At 46.3% G+C, this 27,541-nt stretch overlaps 1 protein-coding gene across 1 annotated transcript in view; it reads left to right on the top strand.

The window, feature by feature from the left end:
- E4F1 (E4F transcription factor 1) overlaps positions 1-27,541 on the top strand; it is a 422,222-nt gene that overhangs the window by 124,734 nt on the left and 269,947 nt on the right. The window contains exon 5 of the mRNA XM_085629438.1: positions 1,241-1,361. Within this exon, the coding sequence (XP_085485564.1) occupies positions 1,241-1,361 (121 nt within the window). The remainder of the gene's footprint in view (positions 1-1,240; positions 1,362-27,541) is intronic.

A 27,541-nucleotide genomic window follows, 5' to 3' on the forward strand; every position in this document is an offset into this window, starting at 1 on the left:
GCTTCCATAGGTCAGATCATCCTCTCTCCAAGTGTGGACACCGGGACTGACCAGAGCCGCACAGTGCCAATCCCTGGGGTACTGGCCCACTGGCAGTAGCCAAGGCTTGTCCATGGCTGGGAAACTGGACCCCTCGCAACAGCCAAGGCTTGTTGTGCAACGACTGAGCACCAAAGCCAAGGAAGACCGACCTGCACGTCGAGGGACTTCAGGGAAAGTGAGACCCACTTTTTGAGTGGCCCAGCTGTCTAATTTGCCCTCCTGCAGAAAACAAAGTGAGTCTGTGACCACTGCCATGCGACACCTCAACCTACCCACGCTCCAGAGTCCAAGAAGGTGACCGTGCCAACGGGGTCTCCAGGCCCACAAGAGCCAAGCCCGCTCTTGGGTGTCCTCGGACTGGACTTTCAGTCACTGCCTACAGCCTCTTTCTGTAGGCCCCCTAAAACTGTGAGAAACTCCTGCACTGGCTTCCGACCCCAAAAGATACCAACGCACCTGAGCAACACAGCCCGAGCAGAAGTGGACATAAAGTGTCCCTACCTGCCCAAGAATCGCAAGGGTCGAGTCCCATTGTGGGTTCCCTGGAACTGGTTGCCCAGTCCCTCCTTGCAGCTTCTTTGTAACCGGACCGTTCTCCCATTGAAGTGAGTGGGACACCCGACGCCATGACAGATCTCTGCACCCTGACGCCCCAGAGCCTCCACAGTGACCTGTTGATGTGGCCTCGAACTTTGTCCCATACTCACTTTAACTCCAGAAGAACGGTCCCTTAAGTCGCTGACAAGTATCCGAATGCAATACACATTTTTCCTCCATAGGATAACCTTGCAGATCCAGAAAATGCATGTCATTTCTGAAAACTAAAAAAAACTGATAGCTTGAAAAGTACTTATCTGATTCGATTATCTTGGTATCTAAATTTATAAAACAAAAGTGTTAATTTTATAAATTAGTGTCTGATTTCTTTGAGTGTCTTGTTTACTGCCTTTGTTTGTGTGATAAATGCTGAGCACTACCCTCTGATAGGCCTAACTACTTGCCCACACTACCACAAATGCGAGCATTTGGGGTGTCATTTGTTCCTCTGTAATTACTTTGGGGGTTGCCTGGACGCTGTGCATGGTATACCTCTTTTTGGTATACCATATACCATGGTATGTTGCTTTACTTGTTTAGCTTCAGAAGAAATGTTAAATGAATACCTGAAGTCAATTTATTTTTTGTCATTTGTTTGTAGTCCAGTATCCTGAAAGCACATCTTGTAACTCACAGCAGCAAGAAAGAATTTGAGTGCACGTCGTGTGGCGAGGCATTTAGGACAAAGGGTTCTTTAATACGGCACAATAGACGTCACACAGGTGAGGTGAGGGTGTGAAACTTATCATTGGTCCTTTTTAACTGTGAATTTTAAGAAAGTTATTGTATATACAAATAACATTGAAAAGTTTATTTCTAGACTTTTTTTGTAATCCTGAAGGTGCACACAGACTCTGAAAATCAGCACCCATTATATTCTCCTATGCTCATAATTCACTCTTGAATACAAATATGCCACTCCTGGCATCTTGCGCAAGCATGTGCATGCTTGCGTCCATAAGACTTGTACAATACTGAACATCTTCTTGCATCATTTGGTACCTTGAAGACTTTGTGTGACTTTGCATATTGCAAAGGTTCTATGCATGCCCCTACAAAGCCATTATCCCCACTGCTTGGAATTACCCATAAATTGGTCTGGTGCGCTACTAAATACCCAATTGGTGGTGCCGCAAGACTAGGAGATTCACACATTTCTTACCCCCATTCTTATTAATTGAATCTGTTAAACCCACTTTTCTCTCCATTGTCACCATAATCCCAGAAGCCTGTTAATTTCACGTAAGGATCTTAGCTTTTATATACAGAAATGTTTTCTATTGTACATTCACATGCGGTACATACTCTGACGATCTAGTGCTAGCTTTGATCTAGAAAGTTACAAGTTGTTTTTTTCGAAGTAGTGATAACTAGAACTACTCACGCTTGTGCTATTCACACAGTTTCAACCCTTTGATATTATTGTTTCGCTCCAAGTTTGAAGACGTTTTAAGGAAGCTTAAAAGACTGGGACAACCAAGCTATTCGAGCTCTGCAACATCACCCTTATTGTTGGAGTTCAAGGGTGATAGATCCATCGTTGTGTCAAATAACATTTAAGGGCCTCTACACCATCACATAACAGCAATAATTGCAGGACTCTCAGAATCACTGGAAACTTTAAAGGTAAAGCCTTCATTTGTTTGCCAGGGCTTCAAGAAAGATTTTCCTTAGCAAAAATGCAGCTGCCAAGCATTCACTAAGATGTATTCATCCTGATCACAAGCCATCTCTCAGATGACACTGTTTTTAATCAGTCATGTAGATCAAAATAACCACAGACTCTTATTAGTTCACTAGTTCAGAAAAGCCATTGTATTGAATTTGATTAAAAACCAAATCCATCAGTCACCATGCATCAGCACCAGATGCGACCATTACAGAGTCAGCTTAAGGAGGGTCCTTCATTAGTGCTAATGGACACAGTCAAAGACGTACAGCTGCCAAACATGGGAAAGAGTACAACGTCCTAGTGTTTCCTCCTTCCAAAGAAATATCTAGCTCTGCAACCTGTCCGAAACCTTAAAACTAGTACTTCAGGATATTGCATTTAATGATGAGAACCGTTCAAGAACTCAAATGTTGCTGCAAATGGTAGACTTTGAGGCAAACATTGATGTCCAGTATCTGCACTTCATATACTAATTCACCGAGCACACTGAGAGCACCTCACGTTAATGGTGAGTGAATAGCATTATTGGTTCACTGTGCTTCCATTTGTAATCGGAAGAGCGCCAAATGTCTTTTGGTATTAGCGGCACACTTGCATCACCTGGCCATCCTTGAATGACAATATATGGGTGACTGGTTGGTAAAGGGAACGACCCAATGAGAATGCCTGTATCAGACCAGGCAGACTATTACGTTTTTTTTCAAACTGAGGTTTGGTGTCAATGTGCCCAAGTCCAACTTTGTCCACAACAGATATTCTTGGATGCAACTCTTGTCCTTCTTGCCTAACCTTTTTTGAGATATGAAGTAGTAGTATTCAGCCCATTAGTTACTGGTGACTGCCTCCTGATTTGATCTGATGATGATAGTACTGTTGAAAGTAGAGAACAGATTGCAGGGAGGAATTAGATTGCTCTCTTGAGGGGCAAAGCCTTCCTGGACCCTCTGCTTCAGGTGACAGTTACTCCACTCACATCCCAGGTGGGTTGGGGCACTTGTATAAGGGACCACTCAGCGCACACCAAGTGCAGGGTGGACTGGGCTGTAGGGTAGTCAGGCAGTGTCAGATGGGCTGGTCTGACTGGTCAGTGTGTGGCCGTGTTTTACGGTTTTCCATGATATTAAAAGAAACATTGCCTGTAGCAAGCTGAATCCATGCAGTCTTGCATACACTTGTACATCTTGCCTTTACAAGTTCAAAACTGTCCCATTTTGCCAACATGGGCAACTTTTCGTTTATGGTGGACACTTTTATTTTGGTTCCTGGGCCCGTTTTCTGTCCTAGTCAGACCCTTTTCAAGTGTACCACAGAGAAGGCATCCACACACATCAGTCTGTTGAAAACTGGAAGCAATAGCCTTAGCAAAGCCAGCATTCTAGCACTATCTTAAAGATACGTTGTTTTGGTTCAAATTCACCACATTAATTGCTTTCTGAAAAAAACTATGGCTACGCTATAAAGTTAAAGGTAGCTCTGGAGATGTGGTACTAAGCCGTCATGGCATTTAAAATCCTTTCTGCGACCATTAAGGCAAGTGAGTGATTCAAACAAGCAATCCTTCGCCTATGCACTAGCTGAGCAGCCATGAAGCAATGAGATTGAAGGGGGTCTCTGTAACCACAGTTTATCTTCTGTCAGCGCAAAGCAGAGAGATACTAAGTAATCGCAGAGAGCCTTTAGGTGGACCTGGGAGATAGTCTGCTATATCTTCCATCACTTGGAAAATCGGGAAAACAAAATTCTAAGTCTTGCATCCAAGTAACCCAAAATGCAGTGAAGGAAGAATACACTTTGGAACAGATGGGCAAAGTTCTGTTTGCTTTTCCACCAATTACCATGATCCCAAAAGTGATAATTAAGTTCACACAAGCCAGTACAAGAATTGCTTTGAAGTGGGCTTGTCAGTGGTGGTTCACAAATCTGCTCCACCTGTCCAAGCAAATGGAAAAAGCTCTGTGATTTTGCTGTGGAGGAGTGAGGATACGGCGGGGAAAGGAAGGTGAAAAGCCTGCGGTGTATGGTCTGCATTGACATCGATTTGGAGTTGAAGATTCCGGCAGTTTGGTGATTATCGGCAGTACCCCAGCAGGGGTTGAGAAGCCGCGGAGTCCCTAGTGGTTTCAGCAGGCTTCGAGGGAGTTTTTTAACTACGGAAAGGATCGCTGTGCCTGAGGGGATAGTTCGCTGGTCTGGCGGTTTGATTTTCCAGCAATACTACCACTCCTGCAGTATACTTGGAATGAATTAACTACGGAGACAGCTTTTCAAGCACCACGCCAAACAGAACAGCGAGTCGATATCCTTTCATTTATTTGAACTGAACTTGTTTCCTCCTCGCTCGCTCGATGTGACAGGAATGGCAAGTGTTACGTGTTGCTACATTGTATCACCTTCAACCGCCCTAATTCTTTGAGCTCTCCAGGAGGGGCTATTGAGGCTATGACGAGTGCGTTTTCCTGGGCGCTCATTCTGCAAGACTCTCTCCGCCAACTTGATTGCTGTGGACCCGCTGTCCCTGCGGCCGGGCTTGGCTCCGCCCCCTCAGCGCAACACCAACGGACCGGCCGGGCTTGGCTCCGCTGGACCCTAGGACTGCAACACCCAGGATCCCCTGGGGCACGACGTCAGCGGCACACGCGGCAGGAGGCGCTCTAAGGTCCGCCTGGTTCCTCGCCCCGCGAGGGACGCACCGGGAGAAGCCCGGGGACAAGAGCGGGACTGTTTGTGACCGGCAGCGGCCGGGCTGGGCCACCCCCTTTGGCCTCGGACTACTTGAATATTCCACCCTTGGCTCTGTAACGGCAGATGGTTCTCTGTGTTTTTGCCGTGACCACTGCCTAAACCCCCTATATAGTCTCATAATATTGTTGGATAGTAATTCCGTAAGTAGGGGAGGGAGCTTACAAATAATACTCCATCTGCACTGATATTGGCAAATCATGGGGAAGAATAATCTTGTGCCACCAGTACCAGTCTCAAAACATAAGCCACTACCAAATCCTCCACTACCTACCCTGACAGCTATAGATCGAATGCTGCAGAAAACTATAGGGGTAGTGGCCAATGCTATAGAGCACACTGAACGACGCCTCTCGCTCCCAGCTGGTTCTCTTCCCCTTTTGCCTTCTTTGCCTTCTACTAATATATCAATGCTCACTATCAATTCCCAAGATTCAATAATGACACCTTCTTTTGTTGCCCTCCCTTGGATACACAATCTTCCAACAACTCAAGACATCCCTTCAGAAATGATTAATGTACCCGATGGGTCTCTGTCTCTATTAACTAGGATATCTATCACACCCAATTCTTTTTTTAACGAGTCTACTTCTGACCCCCAGCTTAAGGATGTAACAACAAGTGGGATACACGAAGCACCATCAAGCCCAACTTTGATCTCTTTTACTTCCCATAGTGCAAATAATGCTGGTCCGCGAGTAACTACAAGAGGGCAGAAGGCTAGGAATAAGACGAAACACGCTAATACACACGGCCCAGAGGCTAAAAAATCTAAGGGGCCTATAGGGGGTCCCAGGCAAAAGAAACCTGCAGTGAAAAATATTGCTTCGAAAGGGAAAAATCTTAACAGCGTGCCTATAACACTGGCTACAACAACTAATGATGCCGGGTCCTATGTTGTAAACAACGAAAAGCCTATCGGTTTCCCGTTACGTTCACCTATTTCCCCGCGTAATGAGGGACTCTTTGAGAAAATCGAAACCCTCATGAAATCCTTAATGGCTCCCCTCGTGGAAAGGGTAAAGCGCCTTGGGGAAAAATTAGATAACTTGGAGCAATTGTTGATGAACAGCTCGACCACGAAGTCCACTGACCAACAATTGCCCGTTATATTACAGCAACCCGACCCCAGTATTACTACCCAGCTACTATCCAACCTTCGATCTCAAGACCCTCAAATAACGAAGCCCAAAGAAATCACGGGTAGGCCTGTGCAGAGGGCCTCGAAGAAGTCAGAAGAAGTTAGCGAGATCATTAGGGGGGGGTACCTTAAGAACGGCTACAGAGCATGCCGAATACACGGAACGGGTGAACAATAACTTAAGCGCACCCATGGCTTTTTCCCTGCCTCCTAGATCAAAGAGGCAGTACATACACATTGACCTACCTCCACAATCTTTACCATACACGGTAGTCTTAGTTGGCGTCCCGGAGCTCCCCCAAGGTAAAATAGAGTCCTTTCCTGAATTAAGAAATAAAGTTGCCCATTGGCTTAATAACAACAGGCCACTTCCGCCAGATTTATCCGGGCAAATATTATTTGCCAGAAGGATAAACTGGTTAGGACACAGGAGTAAGGATCTCTCAGGGGACTGAATTGTCGTCAACTTTAGGGACAGGCGGGTGGTCCATCATATATGCAATTGGTCCTTTACGTCCGGTGAGAGTAAAATCCTTACTAAGGATTTGAGGTTTTTTTAGCCTCAATTCGCTCCTTGCCATCCCTCTATGAACCGAAGGGAACCTGCACATGTGGATCTGGAAGTGAGAAGGGGTATCAGATACAATATTCCAACTGTGAATTTTTTTGAAACACTTTCCGATTTGGAAAGGGTGGATTGACTTGAGTATGGGGACTCCTGTATAAATGGTAGCACTACCTTACTAACTTCTCCAAGGAAAAAATTTGCTACGGCTTATGATGACGCAATTAACAAAGAGTACCATGCAACTATCGGGAAGGTGCGTCAGCAGGAGGGAATCACGGGACCGCCTATCTTCCCCGTGCCAATTGAGGATGACCAATCAATGAAGATTCTATTTTGGAATGTGGCAGGGTTGCGCGCAAAGGTCGTGAACGTCGCCTGGTTAGACTTCGTCCACGACTTTGGCATTTTATGCCTACAAGAAACCTGGGCGCTATCAGAATTACACATTGAGGGTTATAAAACATTCTGTTCGAGGCATATGAGCTGCAGATTGTACACTTAGCATAGATCGCCATCTGGTGTTGGGCCCGGATGTTTGCAGTTTGTTTTTCTTCTTGGACAGTCTTTGGAAGTCACGAGTTTGGTGACTCCTCCTTCGGTCCGTACTGCGCATGGGCTTCGGCTCCATCCTCAGATTGTTTTTTTCCGCCATCGGGCTCGGATGTGATACTTCGTGCTCCGGCTTCGAACTTCTACGGTTCCAGCCTCGACGGAAAATCCTCGTATCTTCGAGTTTCTTCATCATCTTCATCTCTCGAAGCGGCACTTTTCTCCGTCCCGTACATCGGCACCGGCCTTCGGGCCCTCCTCGACTCCGGTCCCGGCCGATGGAAAGGACTCCGTTCAAAAAGTGCCCAAAATGTGGGTCTAAATTTCCCCACACCGACCTCCATCAGGTGTGTAACCTTTGCCTCTCTCCAGAACACGAGGCCAGAGACTGCCCCGCCTGTAAGTCTTTTCGATCGAAGAAAACCATCCGGGATCGAAAAGCTCGACGCACCATGGCGCACTCATCGTCTGCAGCTCCACCGGACATCTTCGGAGACGGCGCCGAAGCTTCGGGGCAAACACACACCGAGCAGGAAGAAGACGTCGTCAGCGCTTCCGAAGCCGACGACTCCGACGTGGAGGACATCACACCGGCGCAGCGGGCCGTGAGTACTGTGCCCCCTCCCACCCCCGCGCCCAAAACCAAAGAGACTCAGGTTACTCCCTCGCCTGCCGGCCTGGGCAAAACCAAGACCAAAGCTTCGATCACCCCACCTTCGGGCTCGGTGTCGAAGCACCCAAAGTCTCACGGCAGCTCGGGATCGAGCCAGCCGACGCCCGGTGCCGAAAAACAGCATCCGGCACCGAAGAAAGCAATATCCAGCTCGACTCCGAAGCCACCGGTGCCGAAGCCTGGACTCTCGGTGCCGACCAAACACAAACATAAATCTGTCGGCACCGACGCTCCGACGCCGAAAACTCCTTCGACGCCGAAAAAACAGGAGGCCCCAAAAAAGCATGGCGCACACAAACCATCGAAGCCCTCGGCTCCGAAATCACCGGTGCCGACGGACGATTCGACGCCACTGGCTCTGTTTACACCAGACCCTCTACAAAAGACTCTGTCCAAAGATCCAAAGACTGGACTATTGACTTTAATTATCAAGAAAAGACGCCTTGATACTCCGGCTCCTCCTCCACCACCCAAAAGGAAGGACTCTGCTACTTCTCCCCTCAGAGTGCCCTCCCCACTACCGCCTCCCCTACCTCCTCCGCCACCTCCAACCCCTCCCCCTCCCAGATCTCCGCCACCTCCACCTCACTACGATCCGGCCCCATCCCCAGATCCGGATGATGGGGACCCGGACAATTACCCGGCGGACGTCCCAATGGATCCCACTCCACCAGGGACCCCAGACCCGTGGGAGGATTACAATAACCCTGATGTACCCGATATTCCTCAGGACGACCTATACCCATCCAGGCCGTCTCCTCCAGAGGACTCCTTAGGGTTTCATCATTTAGTGCAGAGAGCAGCACACTACCATGGGGTGGACATGCACAGTGAACCAGTGGAAGAAGACTTCCTACTGGACACATTTGACATACAAGACAAATCCACTTCTATTTTACCCATGCTTAAGGGTGTCACCAAGCACGCTACAGAGGTGTTCAAAGACCCTGTCAGGGCCAGAGTACTTAACCCTAGAATAGAGAAGAAGTACAAAGCGGCACCCACAGACCCTGCATACATTAAGGGCCCTGCTCCCCTAGATTCCCTAGTTGTCTCCACAGCTAGAAAGCGGGCTAACTCCCAATCCTCAGGAGAAGCCCCACCGCCAGACAAGGAATCTAAACTTCTGGACGCGTCTGGTAAACGCACCGCCTCCCAAGCTGCAAACATATGGCGCATTGCAAACACACAAGCACTGCTTGCGCGATATGACAGAGCACACTATGACGAACTAGAGGCTCTTATGCAGCACCTTCCAGAAAAACACAAGCGCAAGGCTCATGACCTGATACAGGAGGGTAAACTAATTACAAACACCTCCATTAAGTGTGCCCTCGATGCAGCCGACACTGCTTCTAGAGCCATAAATACAAGTGTCCTGCTTCGTCGCCATGCCTGGCTCAGGATCTCAGGGTTCAGGCGTCCATACTCAATCACCCCTTTGACCAGCAAACTCTCTTTGGGCCAAAGGTAGACGAAGCGCTGGAAAAGATGAAAAAGGACACAGACACAGCAAAGTCTATGGGGGCACTCCAAACACAAGCCTCTAAACGTTCCTTTCGACGCTCGTCCTTTCGTGGCACAGGCAGAGGCTCCTCCACCGATAACGCCTCTACCTCCTACAAGTCCCCTCCTCAAAATACCTTTTCAAAGGGCAATCAAAGGGGTGGTTAAAGAGGTAACAACAATAAGGGCAGGGGCAAAACCAACAACACCCGTTCTGCCACCCCACCCGCACAATGACTCCCCTCCGCTCCCCCCAGACCATCCCACTCCGGTCGGGGGCAGACTACAAGACTTTATCCACACATGGGAGTCCATAACATCGGACAAATGGGTGACCCAAATCATTCGGTCAGGGTACTGTCTCGAACTAACATCTACCCCACCCAATATCCCGCCAAGGCACCGTCCAATGTCTCAAGAACATTCCACACTGCTCAAACAAGAGGTACTCTCACTCCTCCAAAAACACGCTATAGAGCAGGTCCCCGTCAATCAACAAAATCTAGGGGTCTACTCCCTATATTTCTTAATACCAAAGAAAGACGGGACCCTCAGACCCATTCTCGACCTCCGGCCTCTAAATGCCTACATACATTCAGACCATTTTCACATGGTCACCCTACAATAAGTCCTCCCACTCCTCTGCCAGGGAGACTTTCTCACAACCTTGGATCTGAAAGACGCATACTTTCACATTCCAATACACCCCTCTCACAGGAAATACCTCAGGTTCGTGGTGGACGGGCAACATTACCAATTCACGGTTCTCCCCTTCGGGGTCACCACCGCACCACGGGTGTTTACCAAATGCCTAGCAGTAGTAGCAGCACACCTCAGACGTCAACATATTCATGTCTTCCCTTACCTAGACGACTGGCTGATAAAAGCCGCGTCCTACGACCAATGTGTGCAACATACAAACGGCACCATCCAACTGCTCCACCAGCTAGGCTTCACGGTGAACTACCAAAAGTCCCACCTCATACCATCTCACACAAAGCAATATCTCGGGGCCACTATAGACACCTCCAAGGGTATTGCCTATCCAAACTCAGCGAGAATCACAAGCATTCAAGCCTTACGCAAAACATTCCTTCCTCAACACTCTCTTCCAGCAAGAGTGTTTATGAAGCTCATAGGAATGATGGCGTCTTGCATCTTCATAGTGCCCCATGCAAGACTCCACATGCGTCCACTTCAAGAGTGCCTAGCACAACAGTGGAACCAGGCCCAGGGTCAGCTGACGGATCTGGTGTTGGTGGACGGCCGCACACATCACTCTCTGCAGTGGTGGAACACCACAAACCTTTCCAAAGGGCGGCCGTTCCTGGACCCGGTTCCTCAGGTGATTCTAACAGCGGACGCATCGCTCTCCGGCTGGGGAGCGCACCTCCTACACCTCACCATGCAAGGTCTATGGACGCCACAGCAAAAATCGCTCCACATCAACCATCTGGAGCTCTTGGCGATCTTTCTAGCCCTAAAATCTTTCCAAAAACAGATTTCGGGCAAAGCAGTCCTCATTCGCACAGACAACATGACTGCGATGTATTATATACAAAAACAGGGGGGGACACACTCTCCCCAGCTCTCCCGCTTAGCCCAGAGCATATGGAGATGGGCAATTCCCTAAAACATCTTTCTCCTGGCACAGCACGTTCCAGGCGTACAAAACACCATGGCAGATCTGCTCAGCAGACAAACGCAACAACTACACGAATGGGAACTGCATCCACAAGTTCTTCACCCATTCTTCCAACAGTGGGGGCATCCTCAGATAGACCTCTTCGCCACCCACGAAAACAAAAAATGCCCAAGCTTCGCCGCCAGATACCCACACCCATTGTCCAAGGGCAATGCGATATGGATGAACTGGTCAGGCAGATTTGCATACGCCTTTCCACCTCTCCCACTAATTCCATTAGTGGTCAGGAAGCTACAACAGCACTCCCTCACACTCATTCTGGTAGCTCCCACGTGGGCCAGGCAGCCGTGGTACACCACGCTACTACAACTATCAGTGGTGCCACATCAAAAACTGCACCTATCCCCATGCCTCCTAACCCAGAACCATGGAGAAATCAGGCACCCGGACCCAGCTCAGCTCAACCTGGCGATCTGGCTCCTGAGATCTTAGAATTCGGATACCTTAACCTTCCCCCTGATTGCATGAACATCATCATGGAAGCCAGACGTCCTACCACTAGAGCATGCTATGCCGCAAAGTGGAAAAGATTTGTAATTTACTGCCGTAATAATACAATCAACCCTCTAGATGCATCCATACAGCACATCATATGCTATCTGCTCCATCTTCACAGGTGTAACCTGGCATATTCATCCATACGCCTACACCTAGCAGCGATCGCTGCTTATCTACAAAACAGACAGCATTTATCACTCTTCAGAGTGCCCGCTATTAAAGCCTTCATGGAAGGCCTTAAACGAGTAATTCCTCCCAGGGCACCACCTTCCCCTGTATGGAATCTAAATTTAGTTCTCACACGACTAATGGGTCCGCCCTTCGAACCAATGCACAAATGTGAGCTACAGTTTCTCACCTGGAAAACAGCTTTCCTTGTAGCTATCACTTCCCTTAGAAGGGTTGGTGAAATACAAGCGTTCACCATACAGGAACCCTACATACAAATGCATCACAGCAAGGTCATACTTCGCACAAATCCGAAGTTTCTGCCCAAAGTCATTTCCCCCTTCCATCTCAATCAATCAGTGGAATTACCTGTCTTCTTTTCGCAACCCCAATCTGTTGCGGAAAGGGCCTTACACACACTTGATGTGAAAAGGGCGTTGCTATACTACATACAAAGAACGCAACCCTTCAGGAAGACTAAACATTTGTTCGTTTCCTTCTCTCCACCACATAAAGGCAACCCCATTTCGAAATCAGGGATAGCTAGGTGGATTGTAAAATGCATACAAATTTGCTATCAAAAGGCAAAGAGAACACTATCTGTTCCTCCTAAAGCCCACTCTACAAGAAAGTTAGGGGCTTCTATGGCTTTTCTAGGGAATATACCCTTAGATGACATCTGCAAAGCAGCCACATGGTCTACACCGCACACCTTCACAAAACACTACTGTGTAGATGTGCATTCCAAGCAGCAAGCTAGGGTGGGCCAGGCTGTACTAAAGACACTTTTTCAAACAGCTGCAACGGATACCGGTGGTCACCGCTAAGGTTGGGTACTGCTATATAATCTATGCTAAGTGTACAATCTGCAGCTCATATGCCTCGAACGGAATATGCTACTTACCAGTATGCATCTGTTCTTGGCATGTAGAGCTGCAGAGTTGTACACGCCCACCCGCCTCCCCGGCTACCTGTATCCGTTCCAGTACATCTTATTTAGATACTACACACATGGGTTTCTCACTGTGATTACCAAGCTCCATCATTTCCCTGTTGGCGAAAAACAATCTGAGGATGGAGCCGAAGCCCATGCGCAGTACGGACCGAAGGAGGAGTCACCAAACTCGTGACTTCCAAAGACTGTCCAAGAAGAAAAACAAACTGCAAACATCCGGGCCCAACACCAGATGGCGATCTATGCTAAGTGTACAACTCTGCAGCTCTACATGCCAAGAACAGATGCATACTGGTAAGTAGCATATTCCTTTCTTCAGCCTTATCAACCTCCTCTGGCAGAGCCAAGGGTGGGCTAACCATTTTTGTATCAAATATCCTCCAATTCATTAGCATAATTCCCATAAGTGCCCATAAGGCTGGATGTAAATTTTCAAATTCTTATCTTACATCAGAGTAAGACTAACGCCATTGTACTTGTTAATTTCTATAATAACCTTCCTATGGATGACTTGATAAAAACTATAAAATTAATAAATTCCTCCCTTGAAGAACTAATAGTCAAGGTTCGGAAGGATTTGACCATAATTTGGGGAGGGGATTTTAATCAGACTCTTTGTAATCATAGTACTAATATAGCCTGTGGCATCGTGGATGAAAACGGTGATCCAATAACCCATTTTCCCCATACCCCATTTGGGCACTGTTTGAACGTAACTCTATGTGGCCTAGATCTTTAACTTGTTAACGACCTGGCGAACCCTCCCATCCCGGTCAAACCTACCTTTAATGGTAAAGGGAAGTCAAATGCAATTGATTTTATCTTTATTTCAGTAACAGCAGGGAAGGATGTATTAAACTGTAAAACTCATGACATTGTCATCAGTGACCACTACCCAATTAGTGTTACTCTAACACTTATCAAGGGCCGAGAGAGTCGTAAAATCACCACGATATTAACCCAAAATAATCTCACACTCGACAGACTTAATGGTTATTCGTTAAGGTGGGAAAAGGTGGACCCCCAGGCCATCATTACTAGACTACTTACGAACTTAAGACCAGCTCTTGATAAATGCCTTGATTTAGATGCCACTAGCGAGGAAATCTTGGCTAATTTTCTGTTGCTGAACACATCAATTAGCGAATCTCTCTTTATCCATACAAAAATAGGTAAACCTAGAAGGATGGGATGGTTCGATAGTGCCTGTACGAAAGCCTATCAGAATCTAAAAATAACACTAAATAGTAAAGATCGAACCCCTACAGAAATTGCTGCCATTAGGAAGAAGTACAAAGAGGTACAAAAAACTAGACAAAATTCGTTGAAAAAAGATCTTTGGACCCAATTACACACTTCATGTTCCATACGGGATAGTGCTGCTTTTTGGAAGGTTGTGAAATCACCCTTTCTAGCAGATATCACGGTGAACTCTAGTCTCGATGTCGCGATTGATGAACAGGTGTGGGTTGACTATTTTGAGCGGATATTCAGCCTCCCTCCATCCGCATCTCAATTGCCTTTATCTGACCCAAACTTAACTCCTTTTCCCTTGCCTATCCATATAACACACAAGGAGGTGGAACTGGCTTTGAAGGCCAGTAAATCTGGTAAGGCCCCAGGTCCCGACGCAGTTCCAATTGATTTTTATGAATCTAATATGGAACTCTGGTCGCCAATTCTAACTAGGGTCCTTCAGGCATCATGCGAGGTGGGCCTTATCGACTCGTGGTCCCAATCTATTCTTGTCCCCATATTTAAAAAAGGGGATCGCGAGTCACCATCTTGCTATCGACCTATCTCCTTGTTGGACTCGCTGGGGAAAGTGGCCGGCCGTGTCATCTTAGATCGACTTCGGCAATGGGCTTCAGACAATAAAGTTCTATCTGACCTACAGGCCGGGTTTCGCGAGGGTCTGGGCACTATAGAGCAAGCCCTTAATTTATCGCTATTAATTGGTAAATATGTAAATGCAAAGGGGGGGGACACTTTATATGGCATACGTTGACCTTTCAGCGGCATTTGACTGTGTCAATCATACTAAGCTGTGGGATATACTAGTAGATATGGGTATTGATACCTCCCTTCTACTATTCTTGCGTGAATTATACTCGGATGCCACAGCCAGAGTCAGATTTGGTGTGGGGGGCGAGCTAACAAAATCCTTTAGAGTGGAACGTGGGGTAAGGCAGGGTTGTGTCCTGGCACCTTTTTTATTCAATCTGTATACCAATGGCCTTGGAAAAAGCCATGGTGTCGTGGTCCCAGGACCTTCCTACCATAAATAAGCACCCAATACCGATTCTACTCTATGCGGACGACGCTGTAATCCTAGCTCTTACCCCCATGGAGTTGCAGCGTGCCCTTGCAAGATATCATACTTTCATGGCCAATCTTGGCCTAAAGATCAACATCAAAAAGACGCTTGTCATGTCTGCAGGGTTAAGGGCGAAGAATATGAAACCCATGTACATTGAAACTCAGAAATTAGAGTGTACATCCACCTATCTCTACTTGGGCGTAGTCTTTGAACACAAATCCTCCTGGAAGCCTGCTATCGAATCTAGGCAACTTATTTTTAAGAGTACAACAGCTGCTGTGGTCAATTTCGCAACCAAGTTAGGTAGACGTCCTACCGCTGAACTCCTTGAGATTTATAGAGCAAAATGCGTCTCTAGTGCAATATACGGGGCTGGGGTATGGGGTTTTTCCAAGGTTGAGCAACTGCAAAGGGTGGAGAATAGTTTTTTAAGATTCCTCCTTACAGTCCCGCAAGGGACCTCGACCAATGCATGCCACTTAGAAACGGGTTTGACTTACATAACAGATCTGATAAAGATCCAACCACTTCTTTTGTGGCATCGCATATGGTCGACCAATGAAACAACACTCTGCCGGGAATTCACCAAGGATTGTATATCTCTTGACAAAGCCCGAAAGATCAGCTGGATAGCGTATGTAAGTAAATTCTTTAGTGACCTCGGCATGTCACAGTTCGAGGCATGTGGGCTGCTGAATTCATATCTGTGCATAGATCGCCGCCTAGTGTTGGGTCCGGATGATTGCACATTGTTGTCCTGGAAGAGTCTTCGAAGTATCACAAGTTAGGTGGCTCCTCCCATGGACTACAGTGCGCATGGGCATCCTCTCCATCCTTAGATTGTTTTTTTCCGCCATTGGGTTCGGATGTGACTATCTTAGCTCAACTTAGGAATACTTAGTGTTAGGCCAAAAGGCCTTTAGTTTTCGTTGGTACAGTTACCGTTCGGTGTCGACTACTAGCTTTAGTTCTCATCCAGGGGATACTCATCAAAGTCATAATCTATGAATAATCCCCGCCCATGTGCGGGATCCCGGAGCATATAGAAAATACATATATATACACATATATATATATATATATATATATTACCTACTGGCGGTCGCCAGTAGGTAGTTATAGTTAGGACCCTGTTTCCATAGGAAATCCGCAACATTCTATTTGGAATAACTTTGGCGCCGGTCGACGAATCCTCGCGAAATTTTCAAAATAGGTGGGGCGCTACGCTACGCTCCTACCCTGAAAGTCTTGGGGGGATTCGTCAAGCAGGGGCCGAGAAAAAAGGGGGGTCCCAAAACACGTTTTCCCCATGCATTTTTCCATAGGACCTTTAGACACAGCTACAGCCCGAACGGCTGAACAGAATTACTTGAAATTTGGCAGAGAGGTAGCCATAAGGTCAAGGAAGTGCCTTTTGTAGGTCTGGTGTAAATCTGTTCAGCATTTCCTGAGAAAATAGCATTTAAAAGCATATATATATGTGGGCGGAGCCTAACCACACATCTCATCCTGAGATCTGATTGGCTGTCAGCACTTCATCCAAGAAGTGTTGGCAGCCATCTTGGGACCAATATACATGATAGCACCTCATTAAAAAGCCTTGCAGTTAATAGAAGGTTTTAAGACTTTAGTTACATTATAAATCATTTGTTGATGGTACCATACTCATTTTAGGAATTGTGGTATGTTCTAAGGTGATTTCACCATGTGAAAAAGCCTTCTGCTGGGATATCATGATTGAGAGAAAAATATTTTCTCATGCTTTTACCACAGAGGTTTGGAAGGTGATCTATAGGCTAAACTGAGAGCTTATTTTCTGTAAATTCACATTATCTTTCTCAGTCATGTGAGAATGAAGTCTGACATTCTCAGTAAAACATGTACATCCAACAAGGGCAGAGACTGTCAGTTGATTCCTTTGTGTTCTACTGCAGCTTCCCAGAGTGTTCCAAAGAACTACTAGAGCGCTAACAGTCCTACTTATGATAAACGTATGGCACACCTGAAGCCATCTTGCTTGGATTAAAGTGGTAACTCTTAAAACATTTAATTTAAAAAGGAACAAAATGAGGGGGTTCATTTTTCCATAAAAAGTATGATTAGTGCTGCAGAAAGAAAAATTAGGGCACATTTTGAGTGACTTCTCAAATCCTCTTCTATTTCATTAAAAAATTCTGACATGCAGACTGAAACATGCACTTTCAATACCAGCAGCAGTTTTCCCTGGTGAGCAGTAGCTTTACTACAGTGATCTAATGAGCAAAAAGAGTGCTAACATTCTGAATTTATGGCAAATGTGTGACACATCTGAATGCCTTCTTGATGGAATCAAAGTAAAAAACTGAAAGTATTTCCTACTGAGGAGACTGCAGTAAATGAGGAAATTAGGAAACTTCATAACAAATAAGTCTCCCAAGATGGCCACCAGAGACAAAAGAGCCCAAATGTAGCCCAAATATCACCCAGATGTAGCCCAAGTATAGCCCAATGACAGATTGTCCCAGAATGTTCTTAAAAACAACTAGAGCGCTTACTGTCTTCATTATGACAAAAGTATGGCACACCTGAAGCCATCTTGATTGGAATAAACTGGTAACACTTAAAACATTTAATTTAAAAAGGAACACAATGAGGAGGTTCATTTTGCCATAGAAATTATGATTAATGCTGAAGAAAGAAAATGAGGGCACATTTTGAGTGACTTCTCAAATCCTCTTCTATTTCATTAAAAAATAAAATTCTGACATGCAGACTGAAACATGCACTTTTAATACCAGGAGCAGACTTCCATGGTGCAGTAGTTTTACTACAGTGATCTAATGAGCAACTAGAGTGCTAACATTCAGAATTTATGGCAAATGTGTGACATATCTGAATACCTTCATGATGGAATCAAAGTAAAAAACTGAAAGCATTTCCTACTGAGGAGACTGCAGTACATGAGGAAATTAGGAAACTTCATAACAAATAAATCTCCCAAGATGGCCACCGGAGACAAAAGAGCCCAAATGTAGCCCAAAATCACCCAGATGTAGCCCAAATATAGCCCAATGACAGAAGTGTGCAAAACACTTATTATTTTGTGTTTTTGCAGTGTTATATAGTGCAGACTTGTCAGGTATTGGAGTGCTTTACATGAGCATTGGTTACATCACACAAGAACAAATTCATTTTGGTTGTAGACATGGGGAGACTAAGTGATTTGACCAGAATCACAGAATGTCGAGCTGAAGCAGAAACTTCAACCTGGTTCCCCAGTTGCAAAGTCTGCAGTTCTGGAAGTAACACCACATCCTCTCCCCTAAGTGCAACATTTAATCAAGTGGTCAACTGGATAAAAAAACATAAAGATAACAAATAATTTAAAAGTGCTTTGTCGCTATTTGAAAACTCAGAAAATATGTCCTTATTTTAGTCTTTTAGAGCACTAACCATAATTTTGATGCCAATAAGACCCTCTCATATATGTAATTTCTAAAGGAAATGCTCTAGGTATTACAGTTTTGATTACATCAAGATGATGTCAGGCGTTCCACACTTTTGTAATAAATATAGAATGTTAGCAATCTAGTTGTTCATTAGGATACTGTTGAGAGGCAGAGGCCAGGGGCACGGACTCTGAAAATTGAAGGCAGGTAGGAGGGTGCAAAGGCAACAATTTAACCACACTGAGCAGGCAGGAAGGGCCGTGGAAGCACAACAGACTATGGAGGGCAGTGGAAAGGGGGGCAGGGGCAACAAACCAACAATACAGGGCTTGCAAGAGAGGCTGTTGGAGGGAAGATCTATTACGGGTCAAGGAAGCTAGGGGCGGTCCCCAGATCCCCGGGAGCCACCACAGAACTGAGCAGGAGAGTGAGTCAGGGACAAAAGGGGCACCTTAATTTGAGCCGGGGTGCCTAGGAACGCTTGCTCCAAAAATGAAGAAAACAGACATATGAGACATGGAATTGGAGGCAGAATACAATGGCAGTTTAATGAGAAGATGCAACTTCAAAGAAACCGCAGAATAGAGACATAAAGTACAAAATACAGAATCCAGATAATCATACAGCTGTCATAATATTCTCTGTATCTCAATTAATGTACTGACAGAGAGAGAGAGAAAACACATCTATAAATGCATCATGAGAAACAAGTTACACCAAGGAAAATGTTACCTAGGAACACTCACGTTTACTCTTAGAGCAAGCATTCCTGCAATTACAATACAAAATCTTTTAAATGCAAAAGTAAAGAGAACAATGGTTAAACATAACATGACATTTCATATAGGTAAAATAGAATAAGATACTTCAAGCAAAGCAGAGCAAGACATTTTAAGCAAAGGAAGACAAGAGCTCCCAGCTCTTGGGGAAAACCTGCACTGCCTGTTAACCTACATACAGACGGCGAGGTAGTCCGTCGATATCTGTGGGTGCTCCCTTTTTATATCATTTTGTGGGCTCCTTTGCACGCTACATCTACCTACGTATGCTACCCAAAAGCTTCGTCTGCAGATTTTACCAGACATTTCGTCATTTACCCACTTAATGCTGACAATGGACTGGGTGAAAAGGTCAGTCTCTCAGGCCAATCGCTTATCGTAAGTTCCATAGAGCAAGCAGAAAATAATGGGTATTGTACGGGAATTCAATATATTCATGTATAAAATCTCCTCAGTTCTCCTAACTTGACGCTCTGCGGTTGCCACTTCCTTAAAAGCGGGAAACCTGCCCAGGAAGCAAGTACCAGTCCAGGATGCAGCCTACTGTATGTCGACAGCTTCAGGGGGATGTTGAACTTTGATACCGAGCACGGAGCACTCGGGTAGGGTGGGGGCTACTAGTTTGGATCAGAAGGCCTCGCAGACCTGCCTTCAGACTGCTATACACTAAAATTGCAGAGCTATGGTCAATTTAACAAAGAGGCCTACATATTGAACAGAAGGGCCTACACAGGGGTTTTATGCTGGCTGAGTGGTAAGGATGTCTCAGGATAATTATATAGCAACACAGGACCCGCTGGTCAATTTAATACGGCCTACAAATGCAGCTGGCAGGGCAAGGACAAGGGTCTCATACTTCAGGTGTGGACAGAACGGGCCAGGGGCCCCCTGTGATACAAAATCTACCCTCCTTCAAGGCTGTGGCAATGTAATAGACCATTGTGGGCAGAAGGAAGAGGCAATGGTAGTACAACCATACATGCCAACAGACCTGATTCAGCCAGGAAACGTCCAATGTTTTTAAGCTCAAATGGGCTTTATTTGATCTGTCTCCTGTCTACAATATCCTCTTTTTCAATGTAACTCAAAGGGGAAAATCAATACCCCAGTTTTTTTTCAAAATCTCCCTCTTACCAAGTTCAAAATGTTCGCAAGTATGGTACATTGGATCATGGAAGGAAATGGGATAGGGACATGGACTTGGATAACAGAGGACAGGAGGGACATGGAGAGGTGCACCAAACTGACCCTGCAGGGCAGGCATCAGGGTTTGCAGCAGCACAATACACCACACACGGCATGCAGGACGGGAGTGCAGCACATCAATCCATAGAAAGCAAGAGGGAGGGGACAGGACCATGCACATGGACAACAGAGAACAGAGGGGCAAGAGGCAATGGTAGCTAGCTGACCATAATGGACAGGCAGGAGAGAAAGCTGCAGCATAACAGACCATAAAGGGCAGGAGGGACGGATCAGGGGCATTACAATGGAACAGACAAGCCAGGAGGGAGGGAGTAGGGCTGGGGGCAAGGGGGCAGGGCAGGAGCAGCAAGATAGCCATGGAGGTCAGGCAGGATGGGCACTAGAAGCAAGACACACCATGAAGAGCAACAGTGAGACTGTGATGGCATACACACAGACCATGGAGGGAAGGTGGGAGGGGGTCAGGGGCAGCTAACTGACCACACAGGGAATGTGGGAGGGGCCATGGCAGCACAGAAGACCATGCATGGCAAGTGGGAGGGTTAGTGGCAGCACAATGGCTATGATGGGCAAGAAGGAGGGTGGAGGGGCATGCACAAAGGACGATGGAGGATAGAAGGGAGGGTCAGGACCTGTGCACAGACAAGAAAGTTCAGGGGAAGGGACCTCACAACAGACCACACGGGGCAGGCAGGAGGAGCAGTTGCAGCACAATAGACCAGGGAGGGCAGAAGGGTGTGGCAGTACAATGGACCATGTAGGACAGGAGGAAGAGGATAGGGGCATGGCATGTGGACAGGCAGGGTGGAGGTGGCAGGGACAGGTTACAGTCATCTGACAATGCTAGGCAGGTGGGAGGGGAGTGGCAGCTCAACAGAGCACTCAGAGTAGATAGGAGTGGCAGGTCCATGGGACATGGTGGGCAAAAAGGATGGAGCAGGGGCATGCACAAAGACATCGGAGGGCAGGGGGAAGGAGAATAGGGGCAGCAAGCTAAGCACAGAGTTTAAGCAGGAGGTCAATGATGGGGCATAGAATTGGGCAATGGAGGGCAGGAGGAGTGGACTGGTACATCATACTAAATTGAGGGCAGTGGCAGCACATCAGACCATGCATGGCAGGAGGGAGGAGGCTAGTCCATGGATTCACACAACAGAGGATAGGGAGGAAGGGGATGGGGCAGCAAGCTAACTGTTCAGAGAAGGCGGGTATTAGGAACTTTATTGTTTTTAAAACATTGTGTCTGTGCGAACTACTTAAAATATGAACAAGTATGCAGCGTAATCTCAGTTTTATTAAGGAAGAAGAGGACGTTTGTGACTGTGACTCCGGGCTCACTTGGCAGAAACACCCCCTGACCCTCCACCCCCTATCGCAAAATGTAATGCCCGTGAAAAGGGTAGGTGAACACAGTGTTATATAAAACATAGTCCTGAGAGCACGATTGAAAATGAAAACTAGATATAGTGTATGGTATAAACTATGCACCAAAAAGTGTGATATAAGATGAACCGGGCGTGAAATATAATATGCAATACATTGTGCGCAATGACAGATTCATTGGAGAGCGCAAGATAGCACAGGCACTAGCGCGTGCTATGCGATATGCGCCTTGAAGTGTAATATGCACAGGGCAGTGTTGTGTAACCTAACTAGTCTCTAAAGTTGTAATATAAAATATGTGCTGGGGAGTGTAACGTTGCATATGCACTGTGACAAAGATATGGATCCCAGATTGTAATATGTATGGCATAGCACTGTGCGTTATAACATAGGCATCGAGAAAGGCACGTTAGATGGGGCAATATAACCCGTGCGAAGACAAGTGTGGCATGACATATTCACGGGGTGGTGTTACAGTGCACATGGGCTAGAGAGTGTCATAGCATATGCACTAGCTAGTGGAATACAACACAGGTGTGTGGCACTCGGCAGGCAATGGTGGGTGTAACACAGCATTGGGCTCTGTCAGGAGCACGCTGTGACTCTCAAGTGATGTTCGTCCCCTTTCCAGAGAGTAAAATAAAAAGTATTACACATCCGGCAGTGGATGTGTGTTTTATTAACCGTGAGGGGGGTTTCTTGCATAGTTTTGGTCGAATTTTTGTCGAATCCCCTTTGAATGGCTTGGTGTGCATGTGTATTAAATGTGCCCGTCAATAGCTACCCATGTTTGTATAAATAAACGACAAGGGTGTCTACCAGGATTAGGCACGGTAGGGCATCAGACATGTCAGAGCTTCACTAGTGGTGTAAATACATTCCACGTGGATTCATTGCATGCATAGTCGCCTTTTAATGAAGATCACGCAAATCGTCATGGTGATAGGTACGTACGGTTTGTCCAGCATGTCCTAGGTGTGTCTATAAATATATATTTTTTAAAAATAATAAAAAACAGTGGCCGGCCCTGGGGATTGGGGTCAAAAAAATATAATTAGGAGACTGGCCCTGGGGGAGGGGGTCATCAGGGCCAATAAATTAGAATAAGAAGGGGAACCAAACAGCCCCCCTTCTTAAAAAACTAAAATAAATAAAAGACTGGCATCGTGCCGGAGGCCATGCCCCCTCCATGCAGCACTCTGCAAACGCGCCCCCAACAGGCATCTCCAGTATGCGCCAGGGAGCTGCGCTGCAGCCAGGTGTTCTGAGGCCAAGCCCCTTTTTACACCTCTCTGCAACGCAGCTCTGTGGCACTTACTGGAGGTACCTAGTGGTCTAGTTTGACCCTAGGGACCCTTAGGATTCAAGGGGACTTAATCTCTCAACTTAGAACAGCCACAGGGCGCGTTTACACAGTGGTGAAGGGAGGTGACAGGGCCTGAGGTGACGTGTGCAAACACGCACTATGGCACGTTTTAAATTGGGGATATAATTTCCCTTCAATACTGAGGGCCCCTGGGGGCTAACTAGCCCACCAAGTGCTTCCAGTAAGCGCCACTGAGCTGCATTGCAGAGAGGTGGTCCAGGCCGTGCCACTTTTTACACCTCTCTGCAACGCAGCTCTGTGGCACTTACTGGAGGTACCTAGTGGGCTAGTTGGACCCTAGGGACCCTCAGGATTCAAATGAACTTAATCTCCCAACTAAAAATGGACACAGGGCGTGTTTACACAGTGGTGAAGGGAGGGGACGAGGCCTGAGTTAACGTGTGCAAAAACGCCCTGTGGCCTGTTTTAAGAGGTAGTTTTAATCCCCATGCCCTATTATACACTAGGGGCTTACAGAGGAGGTCATGCTAATCACAGGGAGAGCCCAACGCATAATGTTCCCTAGTGTATGTAGGTGTTTTCACTGTATTCTAAGTGTCTTTTAACATAGCACTGGCTCTAGGACTGGTTAGTCAGACTCAGTTACCACCAGTATGCGTCTGAAAAAGTTGAGGGTACAGGATGATATCGCAACAAGGCTTCTTTCTGCTCTTCTTTTTGTTCTTTCTGCACGTTATCCTTCTTCCTGCACTTATCTTCGTATTTGAGGACTTCTGTTGCTTCTTTCTGCACTTCTTTTGTTTCTTTCTGTGCATTTTTTCTTCTTTCTTCACATGTCCTATCTCTGTAGGCATAGTTAGAAATTAGCATTTAAAAAACCTTTGAAATTCACAGAAAAAACCATAGGTTTCAGGCACGTTATAGTTAGGAATTAGCATTTAAAAAATCTCAGAAATTCACTGAAAAAACCATAGGTTTCAGGGGTGTTATAGTTAGCTGGACTTTTCACTTGTACAAAACCATTGAAATTCCCCCGTTATAGTTAGTTCAGCTAACTATAACTCGCGCGCCCGCAATGCACTGCTGATGACGTCACATATTACATCACTCATGACATGGTCAGTGACATCACTCATGACATCACTGATGACATCTCAAATGACATCACTGATGACATCACTGATGACATCATCCTTGTGATCGAGTGGCAGACCTCCTCTCACCCTAATATAACCTTTGATACACACATTCAAAAATAGAGACTAAAATTTTCAAAACAATGGACATACCAATACCAGTTACAACAACCTCTTCAGTAATTCTAAGATCCACATACACATCCACTCATTCACCAACAGTCCTATACAGTCACTCATACATGTACTCACTCATCATATGTACTCATACACCTATACATCCTGTTACACGATGCCACTCATCCATAGAGTTACTCACACACATAGTCACTCATGCTAATAAAGAATCAAACATACATTTACTTGCATATACAGTTATACACACACCACCATACTTACTTCTACGGAAACTTACACATACTTAGTCTTTTAAACAATCACTTATAGAAACACATACTTATTCATACAGGAACTCTTTCAATCTCTCACTCTCACATATACTCACATATATACACCAATAGTCACATATACTAGTTTAAAACATATGTAGTTACTCATAAAGACACTATTGAGACAGTCATTCACTCACTAACACACCCATACACACAGTCATCCACCCATACAGTCCTGCACACATGCTGTGTTCAACACATACAAACAGTGAGTCACTCATTCATGCACCTATGCACTACGTAATACCCCCCACCGAACCATGCAGACACTCAGACTGATACTCAAAAAAACAACTAATAACCTATATAGACACCCATGTAGCTACTCACCAACCCATGCAGCCACTTATACACAAAGTGAGAGACTGATACAGATATTTACATATTTAAACATTACTCACTAAGCCATGTATTCACTATGATACACTTAATCAGTCAGTTACACAATCAATTTTTCAAAAACAAATCATCCATTTAGACACTTATATACCCATTTATTCTTCCATCGACCTTGAGATATACATATATAAAACATATTTAATTTTCAGAAAAACACACATTCACTGGATGATGTCATCAGTGATGTCATCAGTGATGTCATTTGAGATGTCATCAGTGATGTCATGAGTGATGTCACTGACCATGTCATGAGTGATGTAATATGTGACGTCATCAGCAGTGCATTGCGGGCGCGCGAGTTATAGTTAGCTGAACTAACTATAACGGGGGAATTTCAATGGTTTTGTACAAGTGAAAAGTCCAGCTAACTATAACACCCCTGAAACCTATGGTTTTTTCAGTGAATTTCTGAGGTTTTTTAAATGCTAATTCCTAACTATAACGTGCCTGAAACCTATGGTTTTTTCTGTGAATATATATATATATATATATATATATATATATATATATATATATATGTGATAACATATAAATGCAGCCTAATAATGTTCAAAACATGGCAATGCTGTAAATTACATATTTTTGCATAGTAGTGCCCCCGTAACCCGTAAGGAAAAAAGGAAGCATCAGGCAAATTATAACACAGCACTGCTTTATTGCCATAAAGCAACATGTAATTGTAGGCATTCGCCAGTAGGCTGCAGTAGAGTATCAAGAAACCAAGAAAACTGACACCCTGCCTTTAAGGCATTCGAGTAGGGGGACCGTTCCTTTAAGGCCTGCCTGTGACCCCCTGCTCCCATGATGCACTACAGGTGGCAGTTGGGCCAGTTCTTTTTTCCGGCTCCTTCTGTGAGGATCCTGGAGCTTGAGCTCTTCAGTTTTTTGACTGAAATTTTGAATTACAGCTTTTTCAAGCTTTTTTCGACGTTTTCTGGCTTTTTAGGGCTGATTCTGCTGGTTTCCACTGAATTTTCCAATTTTTTCCAGTCAGAATGTCTCCTTTATTTAGGAAATGCCCTTCTTGTGGTAATAAAATGGCACTGGCGGATCCACACTCGGTGTGTATTGTGTGTTTACCATCTAAACACGATCCTGACCAGTGTCCCCACTGCCAGAAGTTCTCAAAGCGCACTCTGAGAGACAGAGAGCGCGTTAAACTGCATGCAAGACTGGAGAAGGAACGAAGCCGTCGTGAAGGCGAGCATTCCTCATCAAGACCACCTTCTTCAGCTACGCAAGTACAGAAACTGCGACATACCAGCTCCCCGGGCTCCAAGAAGACCAGGAGTCCAAGAGGTTCGCCGTCGACGTCGAGGATGCCGGCGAAAAGGCAGAGAACTTCGGCGTCGAGGGATTCATCCCACCATCAAGAGTCTCCGCCACGCAAAAGTAAGTCGGCGTCGAGAGGCGGCCCTTCGGGCTCGAAGGCTGCTAGTCTGGTGACATCTGGACTGTCTCCGTCGACGTCGAGGCTTCCGTCGACGTCGAGACACTCTCCGCCACCCTCGAGGGGGTCCACGTCGAGAGATGCGGCGACGTACATTCCGCCGCAAGTGGGCCGGTCGCCGTTGATGGTTACCCCCACTCGGCGACATAGAAGGTCGACGTCGAGAGGAAGATCGACGTCAAGATCACCAGGTCGACGTCGAGAGAGGTCGAAGTCGCCCAGTCGACGTCGAGAGAGGTCGACGTCGAAGTCGCTTGGTCGACGGCAGGAGAGGTCGACGTCTAAGTCGCCCAGACGACGTCGAGAGAGGTCGACGTCGAAGACACGGCCGACGTCGAGGTCATCTAGCCGACGTCAGGTGCCAGAGAAGAGGAGATCGACGTCGAGGTCTCCGCGATCGGCGTCGAGACCGCAGTCGAGACCAGAACGGCATACCTCACACTTGCAGATGGTGACGCAGACGTCGTCGACGTTAAGGGATTCGAGGGCGAAAGCTGGAACGCCCGCAGAGAGGTCCCCAGGAGAACAGTCATCATCTCCGGGACTGCACATCGTGCAAATATCTCCGGAAAGATCACCCGAGGCTCCAGAGCGGTTTGGACTGTCACCGCGCTGGTTACGAGATGTGGGCACTGGCGCATGTCGGAGTCCGGGATCGGACTACTCCCGCATGTATTCCCCACCGCGCAGGAGTAAATCGCCTCCGAGGGATCCAAGGCCAATTTCACCACGCCGGTCTCGTTCCAGGGACCGTCGCACCAAGATCTCCGTCCAAGCGCAGATCAGGATCAAGGGCTCACCATAGCGAACGCTCCCACAAGAGGCGACGCACCAGGTCGTCCACTGGG

Source organism: Triturus cristatus, chromosome 10 (assembly GCF_964204655.1).
Source record: "Triturus cristatus chromosome 10, aTriCri1.1, whole genome shotgun sequence".
NCBI classification, from domain to species: Eukaryota; Metazoa; Chordata; class Amphibia; order Caudata; family Salamandridae; genus Triturus; species Triturus cristatus.